Source organism: Manis javanica, chromosome 1, assembly GCF_040802235.1.
Source record: "Manis javanica isolate MJ-LG chromosome 1, MJ_LKY, whole genome shotgun sequence".
NCBI lineage: Eukaryota > Metazoa > Chordata > Mammalia > Pholidota > Manidae > Manis > Manis javanica.
In genome coordinates, this window is record NC_133156.1 from 181,091,771 (window position 1) to 181,111,049 (window position 19,279).

A 19,279-nucleotide genomic window follows, 5' to 3' on the forward strand; every position below is an offset into this window, starting at 1 on the left:
TGAAATAATATGATATCTTGGATTTGCTCAAAATTGTCCAGTGGTGGGGATGGAGGAAGTGTGAAGCAGGGGAGCAGTGTACAGATGAAACAGAATTGGCCGTGAGTTGATGACTGTTGAGGCTGGATGATGGGTACACTGGAGTTCATCATCATATTCTGTTTTTGTGAAAATGTCCATAACAAAAAGTGGTCCTTGTCTCACCATGCATACCAAATATTTCTGGATGGATTAAAACTCCAGGTAAACAAAACCACAAAGCCTAGAGATTTGCATGCTACCAAGTCATTGTTAGTTTATAGTGTAATGGTTATTTGTTTAAAGCCCTTAATTTAAAAAAATGTTCTGGACTTTAAAAAAAGGAAATCACATAGTACTAAAAGAAAACATTTGTAGCTGTTTATATAATCTTCAGGGAGGGACAAACTTCTACATGTGACAACAAAATCAGAGATCCTGAAGATTTTGCTGAAACAAACGTAAAAGCTTTAGTATATCAATAAAGACCATAAACAAAAGTAAAAGCCAATCAACACACTTGAGAAAAATATTTCTAGTATATAAATATCAAAGGATCAATATAATAAAAAGCTTTTGCAAATCAATAAGAAAATATGAATGTTCAGTATAAAAATGAGTAGTGCATAGGCAAGTCACCAATGAGTTATAAATGACTGACAAATGTGTGAAAAAATGTCTAGCCATAGTAATCAAAGAAATGCAAGTGAAAACAGCCAAGCCATTTGTCAATCTCAAATTGTTAAGAGTACAGGGAAGCCCACACATGAATTGAGGAGTTTGGCTACAGCTGATAGAGGATGGGAGCCACTGAAGGACCATGAGCAGGGGTCATCTGTGGACAGAGGAACCTGGTACCTTCTTGAGGGTGGAGAACTGTGAGATTGCAGTCTGGGCCAGCAGCCCAGGTGTGAGGAGGAGCACAAAGCATGAGGGGAAACCAGTTGGGTTGAAGGCATTTGAAGGAAAAACCAGCAGGTCTTGATGGTTAGCAGAGAGAACAAATCAAGATGGCCAGTGGTGTGGTGTGACCGGGAGGGCAAGGGCACCGCTGAAGGCAGCGGGGGTGCTGGGACTAGGTGAGGGGAAGATCAAGGCTTGGTTTTTGACAGTATGGGTCATTGTTTTAGTCTAGTGTCTCATGACTAGTGACTGGCAACTGACTCAAATGATTTAATCTACAGAAAGAATTTGTTGCCTCAAACAGTTGACAAGTCCTGGGCTAAAATTTCAGGCACATCTGGATCTGGATGCTCAGGATATCATCAGGTGTCTTTTTGAGATTCCCACCCCAAGGAAGGATAGAAATGGCCATGAGCAGCTCCAGGCTCACATTCTACCAGCTGAGCATGGGTCCTAGAGTGGCTGTATTGGCCTGGACTGGGAAACGTGCCCAGTACTGAATGCTCAGTGTAACTGATGAGCAGGCTAAGGTCACGTGCACTTCCCTGGAGCCAGTGGGTGGGGTCAGCCCTCCCAAACAATATCATCCACAAAGGAGAACTGGAGCTGAGCAGCAAAAACAATAAATGATCACTACATTCCACGTCTCTCCAAGATCTACACAGCTCCCCCTTGTACAATTTTTTAAAAAATTTCTGTTTACCGTAATGCAACTATACCTCACAAAACTTAAAACACACTTGTCCCATCTCCAGAAGGAAACATTCCAAGTTCTCACCTATTTACCACACCCTTGGTGATTCTTGATAATGGGCTGTCTGTTTCACAAAGTACTGAGCCAATTCCTAAAGGTCTTTCAGTGTTTTGCTAGACTACAGCCGTGGAGGTAAACGCAGATAGATTAAAGAACAAAAATCCTCTCCATTGAAGAGGGGAGATGAAGAAACTCATGCAGTGGTCAAAGGCCCATGGCAAGGTCAACACGCTCCACCAGTGTGGGTGAGGGTAGTGGCCCACCTCTTGGCGGCTCTGGTTCTGCTGTACCACAAAGAAATTTTGTGGCCATACACAAAAGGAGGGTTGAGGGGTCACCTCCCATTGGTGCAGATTTGGGGGAGGAAAACATTAGGGGCTGAGTAATCCCCAGCCTTTGTTTGTGATTTTTTTCTGGCAGTACAATTTCCTTCATCATTAGGAAGCTTTCAGTGAAATTGTACTCCGTCATCCCCAAAGCTATTAACCAAACTAGAGATCTTACTGAAAGTTGTCATTCTTGAATTGAGTCCCTGGTGATGGTGTTGTGGGAGAAGGAGGGGTTGTCTCTTAGCAACAGGCTTTGGTACCCTGCCCATCCCAGGAAGGAGCCCAGGGTTCTGTGGCCTCTAATAAGGGCTCTGCCACAGGGCAATGAGAATGCGTAGTGTAGGGTGGGAGGCAGAGTTCATTTGCGCCTTTCCACTCAGCCTGCATCCCAGTGAATAGCTGCTTATAATGGAAGCAACAGTTGCCTCTGTTGAACTGGAAGGGCACAGCAGGAGGGCTTCAGGAGGGTCTGAGGAGTCAAGAGCCTTTCAGGCCCCAGGTTTGTCTCCCTCTGTGTTTCCAACTTGAACTGCCTTTAGCTAGAAGCAGAGAGCTGGCTCTTAATTATCTGACTCTCAGCCGTGTTGGATTACTGGCCTCAGGCAGAAAGGGCCTCTCTGGGCAAAGCAGCCTTTTCTTCCTCTCTGCTTTCAGCCAGTGTCTGTTTCTTGCTGTACCTTTCTGAGGCCATGAGAAAGCCCACACCCCAACATCATGATGTTTTCCTACAAGTCCCCTGTCACCTCAGCCCCAGAGATGGTGGGAGAGTTCAATCAGCTGCTTTGCTTCTCTGCAGCAGGGTTCACCAACTTGACTAGGGAAGCAGTACTATCCCACTCCTCACTCCCCTTAGTTCAGCTAATTCCTCCTTAGGGTCTGTCACTTTAAAAAATTCTATTTCTCATTCTAATTTCTGAGTTAGGACTTTCTCCTGGTCCAGGTAACACAGATGCGACTCCAACTGGCTTATGCAAAAAAGGGGATTGATTGGCTCACATAATTGAACAGACCAGGATCTCAGTGTCTGGAAGAATCCCTTTTTCTCCATCTCAGTCCTGCTTCTCTGTGTTGGCTTCATTCCCAGGTGGTTTCTCCCAGAGAAGACAAAGATGGCCTTTGCTGCTTTGACTTTCCCCACCAGCTTAGAAACCTGAAAGAGGATGCTTTTCTCTAGTAGTTCTAGAGAAGTCCTGGATAAATGACTCATTATGCAGTGAGAAAAGACTCATTGATTTAACTTGGTGATCTGTGCCCATTCCAGGATTCTGATTGGCCAGGCCGATATCGCCTTCTTATTCCTGGAACCTGGGTTGGACCATCAATCCCCACTCAGACCACATGGACTGAGAAAGTGGGGAAGGAAGGATGGTTCCTCAAGGTCAAAGCAGGGTTTTGTTACCAGGAGGAGGACTGGGTGCTGAGCTGGCAAACATCCCCCCACATATCTATGTGGAAATGCCACAAGGCAAACAGAATTCAGAAGCAGGTCAGGATGGAGAGGTAGAGCTGAGAGTCATTGGCTTAAAGGTGTGAGTGAAGCTGTGGGAGTGAACCAGACTACCTGGGAGAAGACAGAGGCAAAGGGGGCGGGAAGGGAGACTTCCCAACAGGAGACAGGATGATTAGGAAGACAGTGAGAGGAGGTCTGAGGACACAAATGGGGAAGCTTCATGGCAATCAATGAAGATGAGAGGTCTGTAGTATCAGCTGAGGGGCAAATGGGTGAAGGAGACTCTTGATGACAAGGGGACTGTCTGATTAGCAGGTCGTCTGTGACCCAGAAGAATGTAGTGACAACAGAGGGTGGTTGATTCCCAGTTGCAGGCAGTTAGGAAGAGGAGGGCACTGAGAGGAGGGCACTGGGAGTAGAGATCCCGTGAGGCAGGGGAAGGATGATGGGTCAGAGAGAAGGGAGGATGGGCAGTGGGAGTTGAGGGTGACCAGGGGTGGGATGCCAGGAAAGGTGGTGGCTTGTGCCACAAAGGATCTGAGTAAGACAAATATGGTAGCCCTTGGAGCAAAGGGCAGGGCAGGGGCACTTATTGGAAAGCAAAGAAATCTGAAAAAGAACCTAGGTACCTGGAGTGGCAGGAATGGGAGAATGTGGTTCAGAAGCAGGGACAGGAACAGTGATACACAGGTACCATCAGGTGAGGTGGCATCTTGGTCACTGCAACAGGGTATCAGTAGTCCAGCCTGTCTGATGGGTGTGGTTTGCACAACATGGAAATTGAACAGCATCTTTTTTAAAGGATTTTTTGTGGAGATGTAACATACAGCCAAGTATATATAGTGCACTAATCTTAAGTATACAGCTAGATTGTTTATGTATGTACACACCTGTATGTCACCACTCATATGAAGATATGGAACATTTTCAGCATCACATGAAGGTCCTTCCTGCCCCTTCTTGGCCCATATAGCCCCCAAGGGTGACCTCTATTCTGACTTCTGTCATTGTCAACTTGGTTGTTCTCAAACTCTGCATTGTATGGAATCCGATGGTGTGCACTCTGCTGGTTTGGCTTTTTTCACACAACCTAATATTGAATGGATTCTTCCATGCTGCATGTGCCAGTGGTTCATTTGCTCACTGCTGGCTAATATTCCATTATGACTATACCACAGTTTATCTGTTTCACTGGCAATGGGCACTTGGGTTATGCCGAGGTTGGAGTTATTATAAATAAACCGAATGCCTTTTTTTTCCTTAAAGAATTCTCCTTCTTTCTCACTCTGCCATATGTACAGGCCCTGGCACAGGTACCAGAGCAGGCCAGCCCCTTCTGGGAGGTTAGGCCATTGGTCCCAGCTGGCCCCTCCGTTCTGAGCATGTGTTTCCTGGGAAAGTCAATTTCCTCACGGGTGGGGGATATGGGGTGGGGGGAGGGGTGAAGGAATACCAGCCTCTAAGGCTTCCTCGCTCTTTTCCAGCCTCTTCGCCCTGAGCCGTCCTGACCACGTGGGGGGGCCCGCCTGCAGCCCTTCATGTGCGCGCCCGGCTGACCTGCGGGTGGGCCGCGCTGGAGCCTGGGCGCCGCGGGGGCGGCGGGGTCATGGCCTCGCTGGACCTCCCATACCGCTGCCCCCGCTGCGGGGAGCACAAGCGCTTCCGCAGCCTGTCGTCGCTGCGGGCGCACCTGGAGTACAGTCACACGTACGAGACGCTCTACATCCTCTCCAAGACCAACAGCATCTGCGACGGCGCCGCCGCAGCGGCCGCAGCCGCGGCCGCCTCGGGTTTTCCGCTGTCCCCCGAGCCCGCCGCCCTGCTAGCCGTGCCCGGCGCTCGGCGCGAGGTTTTTGAGAGCACGTCCTTCCAGGGCAAGGAGCAGGTGGCCGGGCCGTCGCCCGCAGCGCCACACCTGCTGCACCACCATCACCACCACGCGCCCCTCGCCCACTTCCCCGGCGACCTCGTGCCCGCCAGCCTGCCCTGCGACGAACTGGCTGAACCCGGCCTCGTGCCCGCCGCCGCCGCGCGCTACGCGCTGCGTGAGATCGAGATTCCGCTGGGGGAGCTGTTCGCCCGCAAGTCCGTGGCCTCGTCGGCTTGTTCGACGCCCCCGCCCGGGCCGGGCCCCGGGCCTGCGTCCGCCTCGCCCGCGTCCCCTTCTCCCGCCGATGTGGCTTACGAGGAGGGTCTGGCGCGCCTCAAAATCCGCGCGCTGGAGAAGCTGGAGGTGGACCGGCGGCTGGAGCGGCTGAGCGAGGAGGTGGAGCAGAAGATCGCTGGCCAGGTGGGCCGGCTGCAGGCTGAGCTGGAGCGCAAGGCGGCCGAACTGGAGACTGCGCGGCAGGAGAGCGCGCGGCTGGGGCGCGAGAAGGAGGAGCTGGAGGAGCGCGCTTCCGAGCTCTCCCGCCAGGTGGACGTGAGTGTAGAGCTCCTGGCCTCCCTCAAGCAGGACCTGGTGCACAAGGAACAGGAGCTGAGCCGAAAGCAACAGTGAGTAGCCCGCAGAGCCATGTAGTTGATGTGCGCTTGAGTGTTCCAGAATGGGTGACAGCATGGAACACTGTGCCCCTGCCACCACCATGAGTGTGCGTGAGTGGCCGTGGTTTTGTAATACGGGATCTGTGGCCACGAGCATGAAATGGTGTGTGGGGCCAAGAGTGTCATGATGGAGTGTATTTGGGACCGTGAGTCAGTCCATGGCAATATGACCATGTGCCTCACTGTGAAAATTGTCTCTCTTTCTTTTCTGTCTTCCTAGCCAGGCCTGCCCCTGCATGTTGTCTACTCAAAGACGTGGCTTAATTCTCCCCTCTCCATTTTCCATCATCGGAGTTTCCTTATTTACTGTATCATTCCTAAAAGCATACACACACAGAAGGTTGTTTACCCCATCTGCCCTAATGCCTCCTCCTCTTAAGCTTCTGACCTTTTTCTCTCCTTGGAAAACACCTTCAAAGTATTCTCTGTACTCCTGGTCTCCCATTTCCTTTCCCATCTTCTCCCTTAACCCACTTTGATCAGGTGTCTACCTCCACCGCTCTTCTCCATGTGATCAACCTGTATGCTGCCAAGACCCAGTCATCATCTTACTTGGCCCATCAGTTGCATTTGACATAGCTGATCCTTGAAATAATTCCCTTCCAGGACACTCTCCTGGGATTTCCTAGCTTTTGTCTGCTTCTCAGTCACCTTTTCTGGCTTCTCATTGCTGTAGTCTTTAAATGTAGAATTATGAAATATATAGATGTTGTTTTTCTGTCCACATTGTGATATGAGCTCCATGGGCGCAGGAATTTTTCACTGGTTTGCCCACTGCTGTATCCCCAATACCCTAGAACAGTCTCTGACACCTACAAAGTGCTCAGTAAATGTTGAATGGATGCATAGACAACTGTGAATGTGTTTGGGAGTAAATACTCATATCACACATAAACATGATGTTGACCCTTAATACATTTGAACTGCAAGGGTCTATTTATATGGAGATCTTTTTTTTTCTCATTATATCAGCATTGCACTGGTTTATTTTTCTTTAATTTTTTATTAAGATATTATTAATACACACTCTTATGAAGGTTGCACATGAAAAAACAATGTGGTTACTACATTTACCCATTTTATTAAGTCCCTACCCATATTCCAATGCAGTCACTGTCCATCAGTGTAGTAAGATGCCACAGATTGACTGTTTGCCTTCTCTGTGCTACACTGTTCTCCCCATGATCCCCCACACCATGTGTACTAAACATAATACCCCTCAATCCCCTTCTCCCTCCCTCCCCACCCGCCTTCCCACACCCCTCCCCTTTGGTAACCACTAGTCCCTTCTTGGAGTCTGTGAGTCTGCTGCTATTTTGTTCCTTCAGTTTTGCTTCATTGTTATACTCCACAAATGAGGGAAATCATTTGGCACTTGTCTTTCTACATGGAGATCTTTTAAATAAAGGTGTTAGGAAAATTTTTGGAGACTTGTGACAATTTGAAAAAACATTTTATTTTCTCTAGCAGACTTTGTAGTAAGACTATATAGCATGTAATACATATAATATACAAAATATGTGTTAATCAACTGCTTATGTTATCGATAAGACTTCTGGTCAACAGGAGGCTGTTACTAGTTAAGTTTGGGGGAGCTCAAAAGCTATACACAATTGTTAACTGTTCAGGGGTCAGCCTCCCTAACCCCTGCATTGTTTGAGGGTCAATTGTATGTGTACATGGGTAAATGTGCATGTATATGAGTGATATAGGCTATGCATACATGGCTGTGCAACCCTAAGGGTGTGCCCGTGATTGTTTCTGGAGGGAGGAGGTGGCTGTGTGTGACTGAGCATACCTATGAGCATTTCCCTTGGTAGTGGGGGCGTTTAGTTGTATGTATGGGGCTGGGTCGGTGGTGTGTGGAGTGTGTGACCCAGAGAGTGTGCTTGCTTTTCTGTGTGTGCCATGAGCAGAGAGTGCCTGGACCTGTGCTGCACATACCCACATGACTGTGAGCAGATACAGCGGGCAGCTGTGCTCATGTCTCTCCCTACTGCTCGGGTCTCCTCCCGGGGCTGTGTGGGCAGCCAGGCCCTGGCACTGGGGTAAGGGACTGCTCTGGGCCCAGGGAGGTGGTGCAGATCGACCAGTTCCTGAAGGAGACGGCAGCTCGGGAGGCCAGCGCCAAGCTGCGGCTGCAGCAGTTCATCGAGGAGCTCCTTGAGCGGGCCGACCGTGCGGAGCGCCAGCTGCAGGTCATCAGCAGCAGCTGTGGCAGCACGCCTAGTGCCAGCCTGGGCCACGGAGGTGGGCCCGGCGCCCGGGGCCCAGGCAGGTCGGTGAGTGCCCAGCTGCCCTTGCTCCTGGACCTGTGTGGCCGGCCCCGTGACCTCTCCTTGCACAGGCCTGACATCCCCCTTGCTCCATGCTTCCCATCTTTGGCTCTTCCCTGTGAGCAGACTCAGGCCTGAAGTAGGGGTATAAGAATGGGGGAGCCCCTTTTATATGGCAGGAGTGCCAGTTCCTGAGGCTGTAGTGAGGTGTGAGACAGCAGTCCAGCCTTCAGGGGCCCATCTCTACCCGTCCCTGCAAATAAGAGCCCAGGAGCCACAAGCTTTGGCCTGGGTTGCTGGGGGGATGGGGTGGGGGGAGGAGGTTGGTGAGCCTGCCTCTCTGGGCTGTCTGTCTGTCTATTTGTCCATCTTTCCCAACCTGTTTCCTTCTCTCTCCTCTCCCTCTTCTCTCTCTCTCTGCCCTGTTTCTCCTCCTCCTTCTCATCCTCTTGCCTCCTCTGCTCCCCACTGCCCCCTCCCTCTCCCTCCTGCACTGGGGGCCCACAGCGAGAATACCACGCAGGCCCGGCCATGCCTAGCACATACGCAGTGTCACGGCATGGCTCCTCTCCCAGCACAGGGTAAGCCTCGGGCCTGGCCCGCCCCACACAGCCCACTCTCAGCCCGGAAAGCTCCGCCAGCCCACTGGATGCTGGCCTGCCTGGGGTCATATGTCCTCCTCTCCCTGTCCTCCTTGAGTCACTTCCATCTGCCTTTCCACACTCAGAGGGGCTCTTGAAAGGGAGGGTGGCGGGGGCCTGCCCTTGGACAGAGGAGGTGGGTATGGGAATGTGGGCAGGCCTGGTGCCCCTCGCTCCTCACCATCTGGTCCACCCCACCCCAGGGCCTCCAGCCGCATTCCAGCTGCATCCCAGAGCTCAGGCTGCTATGACAGTGACAGTCTGGAGCTGCCCCGGCCAGAAGAGGGGGCTCCTGAGGACAGTGGCCCTGGGGGCTTGGGCGCAAGCCAAAGGGCTGCCAATGGTGGCTCAGAGCGGGCCCAGCCCCCTCGCAGCTCAGGCCTGCGACGCCAGGCCATCCAGAACTGGCAGCGCAGACCCCGCCGACACAGCACAGAGGGGGAGGAGGGTGACGTCTCGGACGTGGGCTCCCGAACCACCGAGTCAGAGGCTGAGGGTCCCTCAGATGTGCCCCGCCCCGGACCTGCTGTGGCTGGGCCACCGAGCAGCTGCCGGCTCTCAGGTGAGGCCTGGGGGGTGTGCGGAGAGGCTGGTCTTTCCATGGTGCTGGGCCCTCTCAAGGGACACAGGTCTGAAGCTGTTAATCTCCTGGGCTCCTGCACTTCCTTCCCCCTTGCTGCAGACCTCACACAATGACAAAGACAAACTTCTTCCTGCATAGCACCCTGCAAGCCTGGAGCAGGAGCTTGCAGTGCAGGGCACTCAGTTTGGGTATAGCACAAGGATGGCATGTCTCAGGGGGTCTGTTCACATCGTGGGCTCACTGACACGTACAGGAGAGTGGTGGAGTGTTAGCCCCAGACTGAAGCCCCCAGAGCAGTGGGGAGAGTCCCTCCCACATATGTGAGGCCATGTGCATATGTGGGTGAGTCAGGATCAGGAGGTTAGAGGGATCCTCTGGGTGTGGCAGTGGCCCAGTGACTACTCTGGGCAGGCTCACACCTGCTTTCCATTCACAGAGATGGTTTCTGTCCACCCGTCCCCCAGCCCTCCATACTCTTTCCTTCTCCAAACTTGGCTCAGTTGCCTCATCCAGGGGGTGAGTTTGGACTGTGTGATGATACACAATCTTAGAAAGTTTGCTTGAGGAAGGACTGCCTTTTTCTAATTCGCAAAGTTAGGGACTGGGGTGATGCGGAGGAGGGGAGGCAGAGGCCCTGTTCTTCCTCCCAAGTCTCTGGTCCCCAGCATGGGTCTCATGCCCATTCTTCCTGTAGCTCCTAACCTACTCCAGTTTCCCACCCATGTGCCCATGCTGGCCTTTGACCCTCCACACTCACCTTTGACCCTCTGGTACTGTGCAGCCCGCCCTGAGGGAGGCAGCGGGCGCGGAGGTCGGCGAGCTGAGCGGGGCAGCCCCTCTCGTTCCAACGAAGTCATCAGCCCGGAGATCCTCAAGATGCGAGCTGCCCTGTTCTGCATCTTCACCTACCTGGACACACGCACATTGCTGCATGCTGCTGAGGTCTGCCGGGACTGGCGCTTCGTGGCCCGCCACCCCGCTGTCTGGACACGGGTGCTACTTGAGAATGCCCGCATCTGTTCTAAGGTGCTTCCCCCACCCACCACCCCTTCCCTCCCACCCATTCCCTCTGAGCGCACCTTTCCCCCAGCAGAGTCTGGGGCTCCTCAAGGTCTGGTCTTTGCAGCCCCTTAAACACCCCAGTTCCAGTCTGGCTCCCCGAAATGCTCTCATGGGGCCCCCATCCTGGGGCTGGGCCACCTCCAGTCAACCAGGCTCAGACCCCCTCATCCCCAGGTAACCCATCTCTCCCTGCAGTTCCTGGCAATGCTGGCCCAGTGGTGCACCCAGGCCCATTCACTAACATTGCAGAACCTGAAGCCCCGGCAGCGGGGCAAAAAGGAGAGCAAGGAGGAATATGCCCGGAGTACCCGGTGAGGCCGTGGTGGGTGGCTGGGTGGCTGCTCCTGGGCTGCAGACCCAGAATTACATGGGGATACTTCCTGAGGAGGAGGTGGCCATAAGCAGCACCATGACTTCTTGGCCATCCCCAGGGGCTGCCTGGAAGCAGGGCTGGAGTCCCTGTTGAAGGCGGCAGGGGGGAACCTGCTGATCCTGCGCATCTCCCACTGTCCCAACATTCTCACTGACCGTTCACTCTGGCTGGCCAGCTGCTACTGCCGCGCCCTGCAGGCTGTCACCTACAGGTGGGTCTGCACCACCAAACGCACCGCCTATCCCCTCCTGGCCTAGGACCCAAGGGATCCCTCCTCTCTGTATATGCTTTCCCCAGGGCTCTCAGGCAAAGGGACCCAAGAGCTCTGTGGCCCAAGGGAAGGGAGCAGAGGCCACCAGAGTGGGCGGCCCCAGCTTCGTCTTTTCAACAGGAGCGCAACAGACCCCGTGGGCCATGAGGTCATTTGGGCCTTGGGCGCAGGCTGCAGAGAGATTGTCTCCCTCCAGGTGGCACCACTTCACCCCTGGTGAGCCCTGGCAGGGGTGGGGAGGGTCAGGGTTGGGCTTGGGGCTGTGGCTGTGGCTGAGGACTGAGCAGATCTGGCCCCATTCCATAAACTGGCTGGGGAAAAAGATTCACATTCATCAGTCTGTATTTCAGCATTAGGAACATGACTTCAGAATCAGACCTGGGGTCACGTCTTGGTTTACTAACAGTGTGACTTGGGGCAACCCAGTCATGCCTTAGTTTCTCAACTGCAAAGTAAAAGTGATATTAGGGATCTGTCGACATTATTAGGACTATAGCTGGCTCAAATGAGATGTGTACAGAAGGCTTGCAGGGCCCCCAGTAAGTGTTCAGTAAACAGTAGCTAGAAATAGCCAGGTTTGTTTGGCATATGAAAGGCACTTCAGGGAGGTCAGTGTATAATATACAAAAGAGTTGGTTGTCGGAGAATCCAGGGTGTGAGATCTTCCATCGCTCTCCTTGGAGTTCCTCAAACACACCAGGCTTTTTTTTGTTGCTCTTGCCTTGCCCTCCAGGCCCTCTCTCCGTGTGACGACTCCTCCCAGGTCATCCAGTTTCCCTTCACTAGCCCCCTGGTAGGATTTGTCACTGCTCCCCTGCCTCTGTTCCTGTTGCAACTTGTCCTGACCTCTGCAGTTGTCCATTTTGCAATAATTTCTCTATATTTCAGTCTACACTAGATTCATGGTTCTTGGGCAGAGGCTGTGACTGTCCGTTTCCACATCTCTGGTACCAATCACAAGGCAGACGCCAGTGAGTGCTGCCTGGGCAAGTGTTGAGGGATGAAGTGTTCAGGGAAGCAGCAAATTTGGTGTGAGTGGTGGGCAGGGCTGAGCAGGGAGTGTGGAAAGGATGGCTGGGGCAAGGTCAGTAAGCCCTTGACCTTTAGATTTTTGCATTTTATCTAGAAAGCACAGGGGAGTGGTTGGGGGATTTTAGATCTTAAAAATGGGATTACATTAGACTGGTTATGTTGTGTGCCCCCACCCCTCCCCTGCCATTCCCTCCCTCCCCAGACACAGATGCATTGTCCGCTCCTTGAGGGCAGAGACCATTTCTGTATTGTCACCACTGTATCCCCAGGGCCAGGCTCAGAGGTTCTTGCTATAGTAGACTTTTGGGAACCATTATTGAATGACTGACAGAGAATGTAGGGATGAATGGCTCACTGTCAGCAGTATGGAGGCTGAATTAGCAGGGAGACCACTTAAACTCCAGATGATTATTGATGGTGGTCTGAACTGGGCTTGAAGAGGCATTCAAGAATCAGAATCTGCAGGTCTTGGCAGGAGGTGACAGAGAGGGAGTCAGGGATGATCCCACAGTTCTGATGAGTTGTTAGGTGGTCGGTGGGGCCCTTTGCCGGAGAGGTGGGGGGGGCGCCTGGAGGAGAAGCAGTCTTGGGCTGTCATGCCACCAGAGGCTTCCCTGACCACCTTCCCTCCACCCCATTCTCTAGCCAGCAGCCCATGCGCTTCAGTAACCGCTGCCTGCAGATGATCGGTCGCTGTTGGCCCCACCTCCGAGCCCTAGGGGTTGGGGGTGCTGGCTGTGGGGTTCAGGGCCTGGCATCACTTGGTGAGTCTTTCCTGGGCTCAAGAGTAGTGTGGGGGGAAACAGGCATGGGTGTGGTACTTCTATCCCAGAGGGCTCAGGGCTGCAGCCTGACTGGTGGCAGGTGCTCCATCCAGGGCAGGAGCTGGGCACAAGGTGACCCAGGGAGTTTGTCAGCAGAATCTCCCCTCTACCTCCTTCTCAGCGAGAAACTGCATGCGGCTGCAGGTCCTAGAGCTGGACCATGTGTCGGAGATCACCCAGGAGGTGGCCGCTGAGGTTTGCCGGGAAGGCCTGAAGGGACTGGAAATGTTGGTGCTCACAGCCACCCCTGTCACCCCCAAGGCCCTGCTGCATTTCAACAGTGAGCGATGGGGAATGCAGGGTGGGAATGCACTGTCACCTTTTACCATGCTTGTAACTAGTTCCCTCTCGCTCCTAGACAGCAGCACAAGCCCTGGGGTCACACGGACCAGGGTTCTAGTCCTCGCTTTGCTAACAGTGCCTTCTGAAGCCAGCATGGCATGTAAGGTCTGTCAGCATCTGGTCCAAATGGCTCAGTTCTACAGACATTTCTTGCCCTGTGCTCCACCCATGGAGACCTGAGCTGTGCAGCACCATCTGCCCCAACATGAGCCTCCAGCCAAGGGCATAAGCAGAAGAATAGGCAGGTTATGAGCATAGGTCCTGGAGCTGGACCGACCTAGGCCTTGATTTGGACTCTGTTGCTTTATTAGCTGGGTGACTTTGGGCAAGGTACTGTACTTCTGTACTCAGTACTACTGTACTGAGTTCTGTATCCCCATCTTCTAAGCTGACTTTCTAGAATGGGTGGAAGGATTAAATGAGATGTATGTGAGTCCCCAGAGGACAGTTCTCAGTGTAGACTCCTCTCTTGCTGGTGTAGACTCTTAACGTGCCTCGTCTGGCCCCACCTCTCTCCAACCACCCACTCCATTCCCAGCCATTCCTCCAGTGTCACCCATTGAGGACATGGGTGCCCAGCTCAGGCTGCTCAAGCCCAGTGAAACCATCATCCAGGACCATTTGGCCCCTGGCAGGACACCATGTGCTGAGGACTGATGGTTCCTTGACCTTGGATTATTATTTCCAGATCCTTTTCTTCCTTCCCCTTCCGCCTCATGGTCTCATCCCGACTGACCACCACAACTAACCGCTCAGCCTCCTGACCTTGCCCCTCCTCCCTTGACTTCATGGCAACATCCAGGCCCTCAAGCCTTCTGTTCTCAACTTTGTTGCTCCTATCTCCCCTTCACCATGCTCCCTCAGCTGCTCTGTCCATGTAATTCATTTCCAAATCCCCAGGCCATAGCACAACTGTGTCCTCTGTAGGGGAAGTTTCTAGAGCCCCTACACAATTGGCTGTTGCCCACTCATCCTTCAGAGTCCGCTGCGGCCTCTGCTCTTCAGCCTGACTGTCCACCTTCTCCCTTGTCCAGCTGAACCCCTGGGCATCATGGGTCTGCTGTTCTGTGTTCCCATTGCCTGGCCCACGATCATCTCTCAGTAGGGTTCTCATTTAATTAGGGAGAGGAGAGGAAGCAGCCCCATTGCCCAGGCCAAACATGGGCCCCCACTTCACCCACCTCTTCCCAGGCATTTGCCGGAACCTCAAGTCCATTGTGGTCCAGATTGGGATTGCTGATTATTTCAAAGAGCCCAACAGTCCTGAGGCCCAGAAGCTGTTCGAGGACATGGTGACAAAACTCCAGGTGAGGAATTGGCTCTGAGGCCAGCCACCATGACCCCAAGTGGCATCCCTAGGCTGGGGCTGGTGACATGGGTATATGAAGGGAGGGCCCCACCTGTTTGGCCCTGAGGGGAACTAACCCAGGGTTTGGTCTGCAGGCCCTACGACGGAGGCCCGGCTTCTCTAAGATCCTGCACATCAAGGTGGAAGGCAGCTGCTAACCCGGGTTGGGGGCGGCAGGGCCTCTGCCAGCCCCACACCAGGGCACTCTCTTTGGATCTCCAGAGGGACCTTGATTTGGAATGGACCTTTGGAGGCCTAGTATTATTCCTGGCTTCCAGGGAGGGGAGGACAGTCTCCTGTCCACCTCCTGGGACAGTGGAACAACAAGCCTGATCCTGGGCACTGCCTCTCCATGGCAGGGGCTCAGACAGAAGCTGCCCTCTAGCCCCTACCCCACCCCCAGTTGGAGCAGCCTTCTGAGCACAGCCAGCGAAGAGCTGAGTCACTACCAGCAGCACCTGGTGTCATTGTCCCAAGGATCTGCAATAACCACCCAGTGGCTCCTCAGCTACTCAGGCTGCAGGGGAGGCTTCCACTTCCTGAGGCCCAGCCTTCCATTCAGGGGCCTCTGCTAGGCCCCCGACCAGAGGGGGCTCCACAAGGCAGCTCAGAGTTGGAAAGGAGGGCCCTTCTCCTTCCTCTGTCCCACCCCTCTGCAGGGCAACTCCTTCAGACAGCCCGCCTAGGCTTGGGTCCACATTCTCCAGGGACAACACCCTAGGGGCCCAAAAGTAGGGGGGCAGGGTGCGGTGAGGTAATGGGAGTGAGCTTGGAACAGCAAAATATTATTCCAGAACCTCTCCACAGAATATTGAGACCACCCCTTCTAAAGGGGGAAATTGCCAGGTAGAGACACTTAGAGTTCTTACTGCTATAGGAAAGAGAAGACTCCTCTTCCCATCCAGCACATATCCCATGCCACCTGGTGACCCCCCGAACTGGCTCAGCTCAAAGGTACGTGTTTCTGTACTTCTCGGCCACTCTGAGCTTCCTCAGGGAACAGGTGCCAGCTCTGCGAGACTGCCATGGTGAGGAGCAGTTCTGTCCTCAAGGAGTGTCATCCTAATCCAGTGCTTGGGCAGGAATCTGATGGCCTTTGGGTCTAAGACTGTGGGAGGGAGTTATGGGGCTGCCCTCTGGGTTGGGGCCTGGAGGAGGCCAGGACGAGAGTGGTTGGCTTTGCTCCCTTGTCCAACCAGCTTGCTTGACGATGTGGCCTTGGTAGGGAGCAAAATTCATGTGGCCAAGAGCCAGGAAGAGCACCCTCACCACACTCACCCCTCTCCCCTGTCTCTGCTGGCTGAGGACTGTGTTGGGGTCTTGTCTCTTGGGGGTGTTGCTGGGGTCTGAGCCAGAGCCACTTGGCCTAAAAACCACAGATGCAAATGGGGGATTTTCAGTAACTCTGATATGGTTCCCACAGGACCAGGTCCCAGCACCAAGGCTCCAAAGACTCAGGTCTCACCAGTTCCTCCTCTCACGACTCTCACAATGGTGCAGAGGCCATGGGTCCTGCCAAACTTCATTTCAAAGATTCAACAACCATAACCTAGATCCACTTTAGGGCTTCCTTCTCTCCTGTACAGGACCAGATCTCTGCCCTAACCATTAGGCTGCTGGTCATGGTAGGGACTGGGCATCTCTAGCTTCTCAGTACTTTCCAGGGACCCAACTTCCTGCCACAACCTGGCTTGGACATCAAGACCCAGTCCCGCAATAAGTCCTCCAGAGCTGGGGCCCCACAGGCTCAGCAGTGCCCCCAGCTGTGTCCCAGCTTTTCATAGTTGATGACTTTTGCTTCTGTGGCTTCTACTGGCCCTGGTCTTTGAAGACCCCAGATAGCAAGGGTGTCATGGTGGCAACTCCCTGTCCAGTCCTGCATGAAGCCTTGGCTGTGTGGCATTCCCCACCCCAGAGCAACTCGCTCCACTGGCTCCCACCTCCCTGGCCCTGTCCCCAAGAGTCATGGGAAGGAGAAGCACAACTTTTCCCCGAACTCCAGGGGCCTGCAATGGAGGTGGAGGGCCAGTCAAGACCTGGCCATCCTTTATGTGTCTGTCCTGTCTGCCAACTGCACTCTCTGTAGCCCCTGCTCCCCGCAACCCCAGGACCAGAGGCACTGCCCTTTCTGTCTCCTGGACAAAGCACAAAGGGATGCCCTGCCAGGCCTGAGCTTGCCCTACTGAGGGACTTTCTCTGCCCCAGGAAGCCTCCAGCCCTGAGGGCAAAGCTCCAGGCAGTTCCTCCCTTGGTGAGTGTCACTGGAGTGCCTGGCATCAGTCCTGGCAAAGGAGGTCAGGGTGCACAGGCAGGTAGCTACAGTGGGAGAAAGGTGGTGGTAAAAGACTAGTTGTATGGGTAAGGTCATTCATTCATTCATGAATGCAGCCGTGCTGAGCACCATCAGCCCAGGGGACACAAGAGGGAACAGGACCCCTTTCTCCTGCTGGTGGGAAATTTGCCTCTCACAGGATTGGCTTTTGCCAAGAAACCCCCAGGTGCCCCGCTCTAAATTTTCCATCTAAGTATGTGAAGGATGTGTGGAGTGCATTCTATACAGGCCCAAGGCCCTGCCAACAGGAACGCTGGGTGTCTCATTGCACACCTGGCCCCAGGGCTGACAGACGTGTGCGCACAAGCCTTCATGCATGCCCTGGGAAGCGGTGGGTTTGCAGGCACCCTGCCAGCAGCTCAATGCTATTTGTTGCTTCTCAGGGGCATAAGCCTTGCCACGGAGTGAGGAGCTTTTATTTGCTGGGATACTTTATCCACTTTCCTGATAACCACACAGCTAGGGCTGAAGATGCGATACGGAGATGGCAGGCCTGGCTATCCCTGCAGTGCCGAACCCTTCACTCACCCAAAGGAGCCCTCCTCCACATCTCACACCCAGTAAGGTGCAAAGAAGAGTATCTGAGACCGCAAACCAAGGCAGGACTGCTCCCATAGGCGGTGGCCTCTTGTCACTGCTGTCCCCCACCTGCTGTACAGCTGGGTCCCAGCACCCAGAGGCTTGGTTTACTTGGCTTGAGTACTTCATCAGGCTTTATTCAGACTGCCTCCCCACAGCACTGGCAGAGAACAAAGGAGATGCTATGTACATCTGGATCCCCAGAGAGGGAGTGGGCTGCCCAGAACCACGGCTTTCTACTGGTTAGGAGAGACCACCTAAGGACCGAGGCAGCTCATGTTCTCTTATCTCATGAGAGTGGAGTTTGGGCCAACCCCTCCCTCAGGAATTGCTTCAAAAAACAAAAAAAGCTGCCTCCTTCCCAAGGCTTGATGCTCCAAGGTTTGACTACATCCCTTGCATTTGGGTCTTGTGTGTTCCCCTCATTCTGGCCTCTACTTCTTTGGGTTACAGTTGGGGAGCTACCCAACCCCAAGCTCTCTAAGGCGCTAAGTTGAAGACTTTCCCAGACTATTGGTGCCAAAGATCCAATTCCTGTGGACTTGGGGTGAAAACAGGTGAGGGTACAGGGCCCAGGTACCCAGAGGAGTTAAACTCATGGCATCTGTCCCAGCCTGTTAGTCCCTGACAAGTGTCACTTCCCTCCCCCAGGGGCCTGGCACTTCTCTTTACTCCTGGTGGCCTCACTTTCTCACCCAGCCTTGTCCCAGGCCTGCATTTCTGTATATATTGCTGTGTATCGTGTGTATGTATTTATTCCTGGACAAGTGTTTATCTGCAGCCCTTGCCTGAGGATATTTAGGATTGGGTGAAGATCAGAATACCAGGGCCAACTAAGGCAACCAGCTCCTATTCCTTCCCCAACCCCTTGGGAGCCTGGCCAGTCCCAAGGTGGCCCTGACAATCAGGCAGGCTCCCCACCATGAGTCCAAGCCTCACTCGCCCGCCACCACTGGCATGGCCCTAGAGAGGCTTGGCCTTGGGCTCTCCAGCCTCACCTCTGCCCTGGCTGGGGTCTTGCATTCAGGTGCAGAGGCCTGAGGTGACCTAGGCTTGCTTTGTGACTGGGGCTAGTAGGCTTGGTTCTAGTGAGCACTAGTGGTGGGGTCCTCCACAACTGGCCCCCAGGCCCTGCCTTCCCCACGCAGCCTGGCTGCAATGGGCCTGAGCTATGAGAGGGTAGCTTCCCCCACCTCATGCACATCAGGCAGAGCGGTGGAGAGCATTTTTTTGGTTTTGTTTCTGAAGTGGTGCCTGTACCTCCAGCCCCCAGGGGGCCTTCCCTGGCCCCACTTCTTTGCCCCGACCCAGGCATCACCATCCCAGCACTTTGCTCCACATCACCCTTAGATGCCCTTTGCTGAATGTACCTGAGCATATGTATTTAAAAGGACTCACATGGGCATCAGAGAATTTATGACTTTGTATCCAATAAAAGATGGTGAAACTGGAATACTCGTGTCAGGGAAGTAAATGTAGGTGGCCACATCTGCAACTCTGTATCACCAAGCTTTTCTGTAGCTCGAATGCACTGAGGTGGGCAGGAGGTGGGTGACCTGCATGGTGTCAGCATGGGAAGTGAAGGATGAGGAAGACATGTCTCGGAACTACAGGCATG

General features: G+C 53.6%; 1 protein-coding gene across 4 annotated transcripts in view; it reads left to right on the forward strand.

Annotated features, from left to right (window-relative positions):
• FBXO41 (F-box protein 41) overlaps positions 1 to 19,132 on the forward strand; it is a 35,486-nt gene extending 16,354 nt beyond the window's left edge. For 2 of the 4 annotated variants that reach the window (XM_073211476.1, XM_017646078.3), the window contains exons 2-13: positions 4,939 to 5,950; positions 8,070 to 8,280; positions 8,782 to 8,855; positions 9,119 to 9,477; positions 10,280 to 10,524; positions 10,756 to 10,871; positions 10,992 to 11,144; positions 11,325 to 11,420; positions 12,882 to 13,000; positions 13,182 to 13,340; positions 14,594 to 14,709; positions 14,846 to 19,132. In XM_073211476.1, the coding sequence (XP_073067577.1) occupies positions 5,061 to 5,950; positions 8,070 to 8,280; positions 8,782 to 8,855; positions 9,119 to 9,477; positions 10,280 to 10,524; positions 10,756 to 10,871; positions 10,992 to 11,144; positions 11,325 to 11,420; positions 12,882 to 13,000; positions 13,182 to 13,340; positions 14,594 to 14,709; positions 14,846 to 14,908 (2,601 nt within the window). In that variant the 5' untranslated portion in view covers positions 4,939 to 5,060 and the 3' untranslated portion in view covers positions 14,909 to 19,132. The remainder of the gene's footprint in view (positions 1 to 4,938; positions 5,951 to 8,069; positions 8,281 to 8,781; positions 8,856 to 9,118; positions 9,478 to 10,279; positions 10,525 to 10,755; positions 10,872 to 10,991; positions 11,145 to 11,324; positions 11,421 to 12,881; positions 13,001 to 13,181; positions 13,341 to 14,593; positions 14,710 to 14,845) is intronic. The other 2 variants (XR_001850889.3, XR_005063713.2) reach the window with 2 other exon arrangements.
• The last annotated feature ends 147 nt before the right edge of the window (positions 19,133 to 19,279 follow it).